The following is a 12926-nucleotide window of genomic DNA, read 5'->3' as shown; positions in this document are numbered from 1 at the left end:
GGTTGAGGGGAATGGATAATGTGAAGGCATTACAACTCCAAGAGTCTGGAGGAATTTCTTACAAACCCCTCTCCGGCCTGGTAATTAGGAACGTCATGCGTGTTCCCAAATCCTGGGCTCCCCGAGGCTGTGCTGAGAATGTCACCGGCCAGGCGCTTGGCCGGCCTTGCTCCGCGGAGCTGTCAGGGTGGCACCTGAACCTTAATGAGGCCGGTGGAGCATGTCCGAACCTTTTGTCTTAACATTTCCTAGACCTTTAAGCCGATTACGGAACAGAAAATAGTAATGAGCTAGAACAGAGCTTGGACACCGCCAAAGGAATAAGACCGCGAAACACACACGTCCTGAGGAGCTGAACCATTTCTTTTCCTGAAATGCAAATGATAAACGCTAAGAGGAAAAGAAACCGGTTAGGCTGTGTTTTGAGGAAGACTAACCAGCATGGCTGCTGGTGGGCAGAATTTAGCTTTTGCTGCTGCCCCTTGTGAGCGGTGGACGGTCGGGGCACAGCGTCTCAGGGCGTCACCTTTCCCGGGGACGCGTCTTTGTGGGTTTGGAGGATTTGTGAGCAGGAGTAGGAAAGACATCGCATCTTTATTCTTCTCTAAGCTGTAACTGACATGAGCATGTCCTTCCGTCATGAATGTCGGCATCAGCCACAGTCACATCACCGCATCTGTGATTGGGGACCCCTGATTTTTTTTTCATATTGCATGACAGTTGTGATCAATATCTCCAAATGTCACTCACCCCCCCCCCCCACTTCAAAATCAGTCCTTACTAGACGTGGGGCCAGATCTCGTTATGTCACGTGGTAGCCAAGAAACACTTATGAGTGCATTAGGCATTTGTAGTTATTTTTGTGTTTTGAATTATACTTGAATTTCGTTATTTCCTTGGTACTCGTATGGACTTTGTCATTATGCACTGACAGTACCCTGAGAAGGTGCTCAGCGTCTCCCCCCGATGTCCCCTAGCAGAAGGCCAGGTGCTGTCCCCTGCGGCAGGCGCCGGTGTGCATGTTATCACTCTTCGTTAGGTGGGACCTCGAATACAGCACCTCCTTCCACTGGACCCCCGTGTACATTTTTCTTCTGGCACACGCCATTGGGAGCCTAAATGACAAGCCGTTCCCTCGCTCGGAAGGTACAGGGTCAATAACGTTGGGAATCTTACTCGAAGTAGGAACCGCACGGCTGCAGACCAGGGAACCAAGAAAAGTCAGAATACAGTCCCTTCCCGTTCCTAGGGCCCTGAGAGCCCACGCCACCACCGCCGCGTCCCCCTAGCCTGCAGAATGCTGGTGTTGTAAGGCTCAGAGCTGCCCGTGGAAATCAGAACCAAAAAACATTGGCGACGGGCAGCTGGCATCTGCTGCAGGAGTTGTTGGCAAATCGGGCTGTCTCCTCTTGCAGCCAATGGTAATGTGGTGTTTTTAATTCAATAAAGCGTTTCAAGAAAGTCCAAACCTGAACGGTATAAACAGTGGGTAGTAAATATTTATTAGAAAGGGGAAATGAACTTTATGCAATTAGCCCAATCCATCTTTTTTTTTTTTATGACTACATGTTCCTCCTGTCTTGGTCAGCAGTCGCTGCAGAGCGGAGTCACCCTCTCGGGAGACTGTGCTGGGCAGTGCAGACATTCTGCCAGGTGAGGCGGGGGTGAGTGTGCAGTGTCAGCTCAGAGGAAGTGTGGTGTTGCTACCGGAGACAGACGCGGGGAGGTGGGCCACATTCCGGCCGGGACCACCGCGTCACAAAGCCTCCAGCGCTTCTAACCACGAGAGAGAGATGGATCTGTCTCCTCCCACATCACCCTGGTTTCTGGAGAGTCTCCATTGAAAGGTGCTAGTAACGACCCCCACCCACCCTCCCTGTTCTCCGCAGTACATGCCACCATCCTTGCTCCGAAGCCCACGCGTGACGGTGGGAAGTGATGGGCCTTGTTAGTTGACTTGAGCACGAGTGTGTCTGTAACCGTGGCAGTCACCAGGGACGGAGGTGTTCTTCCTTTGCTGTTGTATTGGGCACAGAAGCTGGACGCCAACTGTTTCAGGAGGCCAACAGCAGCCGGGATGGTAATGGGCATTCGAGGGTCTTATGCCATTTTTCTACCCACCGTCTGCTCCATTCCACTTAATTCTCCTGGCCTTCCCGCGTGGCCTGGAGGCATGTCCCTCGTGCTTGGTGGAGAAGAAGAAGAGTCTTGAGTCATGCAGCCCAGGATCCTGTCCTGCCTCTTGCGCGTATTACACAGTCTCTCTGCGCCTCAGTCTTCTCATCTGCAAAATGGGAAAATAATTCTCCTTACCCCTCCCGGGGTTGTTCTGAGGGTTCAGTAACACCTGAGAGCGCTCAGCGCACAGCAGGACTCAGCCAAGCTGCTAGTGTGGTTTTCCCACCGTCTCGCTTTGGGGAGCCAGTGGGAGAGGAGACAGTTGTGCCGGCAGCCGAGTTGGCCGGTCCCTCTTCTCTGCGTCTTTCCCGGCGCTGCCCACACCGTCCCTCCTGCTCCTGTGGGCGCCTGTAACCCCCAGGAATTGCACCCCCACATCATCCCTGCATCACTCTCTCTCGGCACACCGCCTGTCCCCAGGCCGAGAGCCTCTTCCTGTCCTTTCCCACGTCCCACAGAGGTGCCCACATTTTTTTTTAAGTTACAGTTTACATTCAGTGTGATTTTGTATATACTTCACAAAGTGTTCCCCCGATATACCCAGTACCCCCCTGGCTCTACGCGAAGTTGGTACAGTATTACTGACTGTATCCCCTGGGCTGCACTTGTCCCCGACGATTCTGTAATGCGATCTACACTTCTTCATCTCCTCCTGCCCTGAGCATCTTGAGCGATACCCCGGAGGTGCCCAGGCAGCCCAGGGGATCAGAATTCCACCTCGAACAACACGGGTTCGCGTCTCTGACGGTTGTTTCTAAACAAGGCGGGGAGTTAGCGTCTCTGCCAGCGACAGCCAGCAGTTTCTGTGCCTGCTCAGATCGTCTGTTAGTCCCTGGGGGACGGGCTTCCCCAGGGTTCTCACACGCGGCCTGGTCTGGGAACTGCTGATCTCGGTGAAAGCCGCCCCTTTAATGCCCACATACCTGGCCGAGCGGGCGGCTGGCCGGCCCGGGAGCCTCGCCCTGTCCTCAGACAGACGGGCTGTGTGGTGGGACGCCGGTTGGACGCCAGGTCGAGAACCGTCTTGCCTGCCTCAGCCTCAGCTTCCTGCCCAGCAGCTGCAGCCTCTCAGAACTGTTGGACTTTGGCAGCAGACGGCCCCAATTTTCCAGGAGCGTTTGAACGTGTACCGTGGGCTCCATCCTCAGAGATCCCGGCTCTCTGCAAGGCTGTGTTCGCCTTCATTGCTGGGCCCCTGTGCCAGCGCCATGCCTGGGCCCCCTGGCCCTGCCCTCACCTAGAAGCAGCCTCCCCCGGGGGGCCCCGGCCAGGCGATGGTCTCCGCAACCTCCAGGAACATGGAAGGACTCACGGAATCTTCCAGAAGTGGAGCTGGCATGCCGTCCTGGGGAAAGGCTTCAAACTGCAGTCGTATGTGTGGAAAATTCAGATTAGTCACTTTTTCATCCAGGGCTTAGCATTTTATTGTATCTCCCTCTTGGCTTGTGTTATCAGCAACATATTTCCGAGGGTTTTTACATAACCATTCCGTTCAGCGTCGTTTCGAGTCAGCCGGTGCCCCGTGAGGAAGAGGATCAACATTACCTTGAGAAAATTCAGAGGGACCCCGCCAGTGCCAGGGACACGCCCTCCAGCCTGGGATGCCTGGGCAGTGGCACCTGCTGAGGACCTCACACCGTCCCGTAGTTCCGCCGTGGGCCCGGGAAGGCAGCTTGGCGCGGGCTCACCCGTCACACAGCATCTCAAGGAGCTTTGTGGCAAAATACACTGGACACTCAACTTTCACCTGCCAGGCATTAAAAGTAGCTGGTGAGGGTCCCAGGAGCTGGAGCGAGGGAGTGGTGTCATTCTCTCGCTCTTTGCCCTGGATCGATGGCGTTCCACTGCTCCTTAACCGCTGCTCGGGCGGTGCTGTGGACACCCGGGCTGGGTCATTTGTGGCTGTGGGTTGTCTTCCGCGCTGTAGGATGCTTGTTGTCATCATTGGCCTCTACCCACGCCAAGTCAGGAGCCTCACCTGAAGGCTCAGCTGGAGAGACATTGGCTTCTAAGCTCACTTAATGGTTGTTGGTAGCACTCAGTTCCTTGCAGGTTGTCGGACTGAGAGCCCCGAGTTTCTTGCTAGCAAGCTGGTCAGAGGCTTCTCTCAGCCTCTGGTTCTTTTCGGCACAGCATCTTGTCTCATCAGAGCAGACAAGCCAAGGAGGCCACGGAGGACAGAAATCACCGTCTTTTACCACCTACTCATGTACGTGAGGTGCAGTCATCTTTCTGTATTCTAGGGATTTAGAGCAGATCAGTAGTTTCATCCCATGTTCAACGGGAGGGTGTTACACAAGAGCATGAATAGAAGGAGACAGGGGTCATTGGGGCCGTATTAAAAGACCGCCTCCTACTACCAAGTGGGGAATCTCTTTCTTCTACGTGGTACGTGTTCTGTATCAGCTGTTCTCAAATATTGCTTTCGTCCCATCCTTTCTATCACCACCTTTTTGGACTATGATTGGACACCTAAAGGAATATTCCTCACTCTGTCTTCTGTATACAGTTCGTAACCCTTCATTATCTGTATTTCCCACTGGTTTTTGCTCCATGCCGCATTCTTTGTTAATTTCTTCAAGTCTGCTTTCCGGTCACCAATTCTCTCTTTCGGTGGTGTCAAAATCCATTGATTTTTTTTTTTTCCCAACAATGATCTATTTAATTTTTTTTTTTTTTTTTATCCTCACCCAAGGATATTTTTCCATTTTTTTGTTCAGATAGAGCAGGAGGGAGAGAGAGGAAGAGAGAGAGAGAGAGAAACATCAATGTGAAGGGACACATCGAGTGGCTGCCACCCGCACGACCAACCAGGGCCGGGGACAAACTGCAACCGAGGTATGTGCCCTTAGCGGAAACCGAACCCGGGTCTCTCTGGACCGCAGGCCGACTCTCCAACCGCTGAGCCAAACCAGCCAGGGCTGATCTATTTAATTTTTACAAGTCCTTTTCTAGTTTCTTTTTCAGATTTACCCGATTCGATTTCATCATGTCTTATTGCTAGCTTGTTTACGTGAGCTCCTCTCTTGGTTCTCCAAACATTTTATAGATGGTCACCGAGTATCCTGAAACTGATCATTGGGAATTTAAATCTTTTCCTTGTTGTTTTAGCCGACCGTCACTCGTGTTACTGTGTTCGTGAGTTCCTGTTTTATGGAACACAACCACGGAATTCTGAGGGCCCGCGTGGAATAGTGGTTGTTCTCCTTCAGGGAGACTTTGTATCTGGATTCAACCAATTCTTCTAGAACTGCTAAGCACCCTTCCCGGTTCCCTGGGTGTCTCAGGTACCTTGCTGCCAGTCCAGGGGAAGACGTGTTTTCTTTATAGCAGTGTGGAGATCATCTCAGGCTCTCGGGAACTCACCCCGAGTGTGCTCAGCACAGATCGGAACATGCTTGCATGTATGCATACATGTATGTATGTATAAGTACAGTTGACCTTTGAACAAGGTGGGGTTAGGGGTGCCACCCACCCACGCAGCCAAAAATCCACGCATAACTCTAGCTTGTATATGCAGTTTCCCAACCACGGATTGAAAATACAGTCGCCCCTTGAACAGCACTGGGTTGCACCATGTAGGTCCACTTCTGCCCAGGACCACATACCCACAGGGTTCAAGGCTCCACTACCCCTATTTTGTATTTACTTCTTTGACTCTTGCCTTGACCTTCTGGTGAGCTCGGCAATAAGAATGAAGTTTCCGCTGTTTCTGTAATGGACGATCAGCCCTGCCTCCTACGGAGTTTTCACTCTGCCATTGGCTGGAAGCAGAAGCTGCCTCGGGTATACTTCTGTTCAGAGTTTCTCCCGTGTGCTAGCTCCCAGAGCCTGATGAAACAAAGGCATTTCCTACTCCCCTCTTTCCATTCTCTCCACCACCCCGTTTCATTATTTTCATGGTGATCGATGTTACCTTTCGGAGCCCTTCTAGCACCATTTATTTCATTAATCTGTTCTGTTTTGCACCTCCTCCAGCTAGAAAAGAAAGATGAAGGACTTGGTGTATATAGAGACACGTGGCTACTTCTCCCTCCCCGACCCCTTCTTGTCTCTGTCTTTCCTGGGGATTCAACTCTGAGTATGTTCAAAATGTTTTTCTGTTACCGAAATACTTGAGCCGCTATTCAGTCGACATGAGCATCTTGGATCCCATTGATTCCTAAGTGTTGTTCCATTGCCTCTGGTGTAAACGCTTCTGTGGGGAAATCTGTCGAAGCCTGGTATCTCTTCCCTTTATCGGTGACTGGGATCTTTTGCCTGGGTCCCCCAAATATTTTTCGCTTTTCCTATCAGATCCAGTGACTGTCTCGGGGCTTGCTCTCATTCTTGGCCATTTGTCCTCGAGCAGGGCTTTATTTTCCAATCTGAGGGTGAGATCTTTTTTCACTTTAGGATATGGTCTTGAATTTATATCCAAGTGCCTTTTCTGTGACGTTACTTTAGTACCTGTCCTTAGGAGTCTTGTGCCTCTAACCCAGCTCAGAGCCCTTGTTTACAAACATCTGCCTCCTCATTGGAAAAGCAGGCAGAAAAAAATAGAAACGGCCCCATCCTACCTGCCTCCCACATATGCTTAGGTTAGATATCCTTTGTGTGTCTTTTATATCTGTCATTTCCTCTTAATTTTTTTTTTTTTTTGGAATTATTTGTACATTTCCATTTTATTCTATTTACTTTTTTAAAAATCATCACTTCCATCTGTTCGCCTCCCTGTGTGTTTAGTGGGGTGTCTCCACGCTGCTTTTCATGTTGACCTCATTGGTCATCTGGTTTTATTTTCTCGACCAAGTTCTGATCATTCAAACACTTTGACTCGTTCATCTTTCCCCTGAGTTCTTGTGTATTTGCTTTTTTTTTTTTTTTTTTGCAAACACAAAATAAAAGGACACAGTTACAATGTTTTTTTTAGAAAAACGAATGCACACTATTTTTAGCCATTCCATGACCATGTCTTCTGGCGAGTGTCCCCACCTGTTTTCTTTCTCTTCCCCACCCCCCACTCTTTCTCCCTTTTTGGTTTGTACTGTCTTAGTATATAGATCCTGTGCTGATTACTTGTTTCTATTGTTTACCCCTGAGTTATTTCTGGACCAGCTAATTACAGGATGTTCGTGTTGGAGAGAGCCAGGGCTGTTTCTAAGCTAGCAGAAGTTCTTATGGGGTGTGTGTGTGTGTGTGTGTGTGTGACTGCAGAGACTCCTTGCCACACAGAGGGTCTCTCTTACTCTGAGATATGACTGCCCACACATACGGTCTATCCTTGTAATCTCCTTGTGCAGTCCTGATATTTCTGATTCTACCTTATGACAAGTCAGGTTCAGAATTTCCCATCTAATCATGCATTTCCTTCCTCCCTCCCTCCCTCCCTCCCTCTCTCTCTCCCTCCCTCCCTTTCTTCCTTCCTTTCTTTTTTCCTTCTTTTCTTCCTTCTCCTTCCTATCTTCCCTCTCCCTCCCTCCATTCTTTATCTCCCTCTACTTTCTTCAAGTAAATAATTTAATTGAAGTATATAATACGCATACAGAAATGTGCACAAATCACGCGTTTAGAGCTTGCTTCATTTATTTTTAAATGAGCACACCTATGTAACCACCACATACCTCAAGAACCAGGATATGAACCTTGGTAAGTGAACTCCCAGTCCTGAGCTGCTGACCTAGATCAGGGCCCTTGACTTCTGCAAACATCTGCCTTCTCGTGGGAAAAGTGGGGGGAATTTGACAAAGCCCATCCTCCCTGCATCCCACGGATGTCAGAGCGCTTTGTCATTTGTAAAGTGGGGCACAAATGCCAACTGTGCATCTAAAAGGCATCAGAGGAGCGAGCATTAGTAAGTAGTCTGCCCCATGTGTCCAGTGGTGAGAAGGGTAACCACTTGGCAGGGGCACCAGCAATGCCACTGGCCAAGCTTGGGTCAGTGGTTGTGGCTCTGAAGTCACATTTTCTGCTCATGCCCCGTGTCTCTGCTTTTGTACTAAACAAAGAGGCACCCACTATCCTGACTCCTACCACTATAGTTTTCCCTTGCTTGTTTTTGAACATCATATAAATAGAACCATATAGTATTCCATTGTTCTAATAGACCACAATTGATCTGTTCTGCTATTGATGGGTATTGGGGTTGTTTTCAGCTTTGGGACTGACACAAATACTGTTGCTGTAAACGTTCTTGACAGTGTTTTTGGTGACCATACCCACATGTTTCTGTTGGAGCGGAATCGCTGAGTATTGCAGTGTGCATGTCTTCAGCTTTAGTAAGTCCTGTAGTCAGTTTTCCAAAGTTTTTGAACCAAGTTAGAATCCCATCATCGGTTTGAGTTCTTATCATACTGCTTCCTTGCCAACACTTGGTATTCTCCATCTCTCGGTTAGCCATTCTTTCCAGTGGGTGTGGAGAGGTATCTAGAGGTGATTTTAATTTGCCTTTCCCTGATGACCGCTGAAGCTGGTCACCTGTTCCTAAGTCTGTTGGCCATCTTATATGTTTAGATATCCTCTTTTGTGAAGTGTCAGTTTAAGTCTCTTGCCTATTTTTCTACGGGGTCTTTTTCTTTTTCCTTTGTTTTACTCTTCATGCAAAGATATGTTTATTGACTTGAGAGAGAGAAAAAACAATGTGACAGAGAAACATCGATCGGTTGCCTCCTATACATACCCTGACCTGGGATCGAATCTGCAACCTAGGTTGTGCCCTGACCAGGAATCAAGCTCGAAACCTTTTGGTGCAGGAGATGACGCTCCAACAAACTGAGCCACCCAGCCAGGGCTGGGTCTCTTTCTTAACTGATCTGCAGGAGATTGTTAGAAAAATATGTATTCTGGATGCAAATGTTTTGTGGGTTCTATGCAGTACAGATCTCTCTCCCATGTACTGTGACTATCTTCCCACTTTCTTACAATTGTCTTTTGGGAAACAGAAGTTCTCCATTTTAGTATAATATAATTCATTAATGTTTTCCTTTATAGTTCATACTTTTTGTGTTCTGTTTAAGAAATCTTTGCCTTACCTCATTCTCCTGTTTTTTTGGTGTGTGTGTGTGTGTGTATTTTTTTTTTATGATTAGGAAAGTTTTATGGGAAAGCGCTGTCTATAAAATTCATAATAAACAGTTTACGCCACCTTCTTCCCCTCTCTCCTGAAGCGCCCCCACCCCATAAATTCACCTCCTGGGTCAACCTTGTCCCTGGAACATGTGTCCACACACTGACACCACCCTTTCAAAGAGCCCTTGGGTCAAAGTGCATGGAACCAAACACTTAATGAGGTGCAGCTGGCTTTATGGGACCAGCCGGTACTGCGCTCAAGACTCTCTCTCATCTTTTTGTCGTTCTAATAGGGACACGGGGGCTTTTCTGACCCCAAAGGCGCAATATTCCGCTTGAATCATCAACTTCTTTCAGGGCAGAGGGCGGCCCCAGCACACTTGAAAAATGAGAAAGCGCTGCGGGCTTCTCTTAGCTCGTTGTCAAAGCCCCTGCAGCCCCACGTTCTCCCCTTTTCTCCTTTGTTTCTGTCCCGTCCACTCTGGAACAGTTCTGACATGAGCCGGTTGTCAGCGCCTGTCTTCTGTGCAGATGTTTGAGGTGACTCGGAACGGCAGACCTTGAAACTGAGCAGGGCACCCCCTTGGCGAGCCCCGCTGTGGCTACCTTGAGCTGTGCACAGGGACCTTTGACCCTCGCCCTGCCCAAACTGCACCCCAGGTCCCCGGCCATGCCCTGGAGGGTGGCATTTCCCCACGCCAGCTCCAGCTCAGGTTTTTGTTTTTTTTTCGCCATGGTTGGGTTCGGCGTCGTGGAAACACTGTGTCTTTAAAAGAGCCTTAAGTACATCTGGTCTTAATTTTCTGACCACGAGACGAGGATTTGGGTGCAAGCAGTTTATCTGGGAGGTGATCCCAGGAAGCATTGTGAGGAGGCAAGAAAGTGGGAGGAGAGAGTCAAAAGAGGTGCACAGATGGGCAGGCGACCACATGGATGGAGGGGCCGTCCCACGGGACTTGAACACCTGTGGCCCTTGCCTCAGAGCCGTCCCAGTCCAGCTCCCGTCCCTTGTGGTCCGGGTTTCTCCGTGGCCAGGGTGACCTCCAGCAGGGAGAAATGTGTGGACACTTCCTGCCCTGAGTCCTGCAGGGGAGACCGGGGCAGCCAGGGAGGACATTGGCCGTGTCTGCTTTAGTCATTTTCGTAAATTGTCTGATTCTGAGCACTTTTGTCCACGTCCAAGTTTCCTCTCCATGCAAACGGGAGTCTGTATTTTGAAATGCCTCCTTTGGCTAGTCGAGCTATTTTAATTGCATCGATGGGCACGGTAAGCAATTCTCTAGGTGAAATGCTGGAAGAGATGGTGCACAGCTGAGCCAAGCTAGGAGGTAGCGACCATGGGAGGAACTGAAGGGTTGTCTCTTTAATCCCTTGGGGGGGTCCCTGAGTCCTCGATTCTGCAGCTCCCAGCAAGTTCCCTCGAGGGGGCTGGGCTGGCGGGCTTCCCCTGTGTGCCACACACAGATCTCTGCAGTATACCTGCCCATGTGAAACACCAGGCCCCCCGCCTGTGCCCTGCGTCAGACATCCTGGGGCCCAGAATGTCTAATGCTGGGCCACTGAACTGACTCCCCCCCAGAGACGACCCTCCCGGAGTAAATGCACAGAATTTTGCATTTTGCTGAGCTAAACCAAAAAGTTGAAATGATGCACCTTTTTTTTTTTTTTTTTTTTTTTGCACATCCAGATTCATGACCTTCCTTCTCCTCCTCCTATTGCAAAGCCCAAGTTCAGACCAGTCACAGGGCCCCCTAGCGACCCCGCGGCGCCCGCTTGCGGTGTTCTGGGCAGTCACGTTCCTTCCCTTGTTAGCAGCACTTGATGTGTGCCGGACTGTGGTGCCTGGTGGAAGGAGATGCCTCCTGCAAGACCAAGCTGGACCCTCCCCTGGACGGTACTGAGTGTGGGGCCGACAAGGTAACCCCGCCCCCACGCTCCCAACAGGCAGCCCCGCTCCTGGGCATTGGGCACGGCTCCCAAGAGACTGTCTGCTCTGTTCTCAGGAACCTCTGGGGAATCCCCTGGGCCCAGGGGCCCACTCTAGGCAGAGGGCCACCTCCATTCTCTCTCTCTCTCTCTCTCTCTCTCTCTCTCTCTCTCTCTCTCTCTCTGGTTACAGAGCGTCTGCGGGTGTGATGGGGTCTCACATTAGTGGATTTGCTTGAGAACTTTTACGCCAGGAGACCATAGCCCAGAAAGTAGGATCAATGGCCATACACGAAAGGGGATCAAAGTAAGATGAGTGAGCGCAGGTGTCCCGTCCCAGGGTCTCGTCCGCGCTAGAGGCCGCCAGACGAGCCCGCGGCCTTAAGGTCACCCCAGGAGGGAGTGATGCGTGTCAGAGACGGGGGCGGCCAGGGCCAGGCTTGCTCCTTAGTGTCTGCAAGAGTGAAGGGGATGCGCGATCGGGGCCCATGGAGCCGGCCTTTGTGCCCCACATGTTGGGAGATCCTTTCAGGGGCTGGCCTTCTCACCCTCTGTGGGAACCACGGTTCACCCACGTGAGGCCGGCTTGTCCCCTCGGAGCACCAAACCCAACCCTGGCGTCCCACGCCCCAGAGCCGGGACACGGGACACGCCGCCTTCCAGGACACGCCCGCACACGCAGTCACGCTTGCAGAGCGCGGGTCTCTTCGCGGGCCCTGCGCTTCGCCCTGGGTCGGGGGACATAGCAGGCCGCAGGGGAGCACGTGCGAGTTCAGGGCAAAGCCCGAACCCTGGGAGGCTGTCGGGCCACAAGTGCAGGGTTAGCAAGCGCGTAGGTACAGGGCGTCTGGGGTGTGACGGGGTCTCCCACGCGGAAGGTTAACAAGCGCGTGAGTTACAGAGGGGTCTGCAGGTGTGCCGGGGTCTCCCACGGGGAAGGTTAGCAAGCACGTGGGTTACAGAGGGGTTTGCAGATGTGCCGGGGTCTCCCACGCGGAAGGTTAGCAAGCACGTGGGTTACAGAGGGGTTTGCAGGTGTGACGGGGTCTCCCACGTGGAAGGTTAGCAAGCACGTGAGTTACAGAGTGCCTGCGGGTGTGACAGGATCTCCCACGCGGAAGGTTAGCAAGCACGCGGGTTACAGGGCGTCTGCGGGTGTGATGGGGTGTCCCACGCGAAGGTTAGCAAGCACGTAGGTTACAGAGTGTCTGCGGGTGTGCCGGGGTCTCACGCGGAAGGTTAGCAAGCACGCGGGTTACAGGGCGCCTGCAGTGTGCCGGGGTCTCCCACGCGGAAGGTTAGCAAGCACGGGTTACAGGGCGTCTGTGGATGTGCCGGGGTCTCCCACGGAAGGTTAGCAAGCGCGGGTTACAGGGCGCCTGCAGTGTGCCGGGGTCTCACGCGGAAGGAATCGCTGTGTTTCAGTGGTGCCGAGCGGGGGAGTGTGTGAGCAAGACGCCCATCCCGGAGCACGCGGACGGAGACTGGAGCCCCTGGGGCACCTGGAGCAGGTGCAGCCGTACATGTGGGACAGGAGCCCGCTTCCGGCAGAGGAAATGTGACAACCCCCCGTAAGTGCCCCCTGAGCAGGCCTCCCCGGCTGCGTTGGCCGGGCTTTCTGGCCTGCCGTTCTCCATGCCTCCTGCAGGGTCTGTCCCCCGAAGAGACTTAGCAGAAGGAAATGAGACGCACCGCGGGCCGGGAGTGGGGGCATGTTTGTCAGAGGGCGTCCCTGCTTCAGCAGCGCTCCTTGGGGACCTGGGTGCAGGCAGGTC

At 51.8% G+C, this 12926-nt stretch overlaps 1 protein-coding gene across 1 annotated transcript in view; it reads left to right on the top strand.

Moving 5' to 3' along the window:
- ADAMTS17 (ADAM metallopeptidase with thrombospondin type 1 motif 17) overlaps positions 1-12926 on the top strand; it is a 213310-nt gene that overhangs the window by 110715 nt on the left and 89669 nt on the right. Inside the window, exons 11-12 of the mRNA XM_036278118.1 lie at positions 11041-11142; positions 12577-12722. Of these exons, the coding sequence (XP_036134011.1) occupies positions 11041-11142; positions 12577-12722 (248 nt within the window). The remainder of the gene's footprint in view (positions 1-11040; positions 11143-12576; positions 12723-12926) is intronic.

Source organism: Molossus molossus, unplaced genomic scaffold, assembly GCF_014108415.1.
Source record: "Molossus molossus isolate mMolMol1 unplaced genomic scaffold, mMolMol1.p scaffold_m16_p_24, whole genome shotgun sequence".
Classification (NCBI taxonomy): Eukaryota; Metazoa; Chordata; class Mammalia; order Chiroptera; family Molossidae; genus Molossus; species Molossus molossus.
The sequence above is the reverse complement of the archived record's forward strand: the minus strand, read 5'-3'. Positions and strand labels throughout refer to the sequence as shown.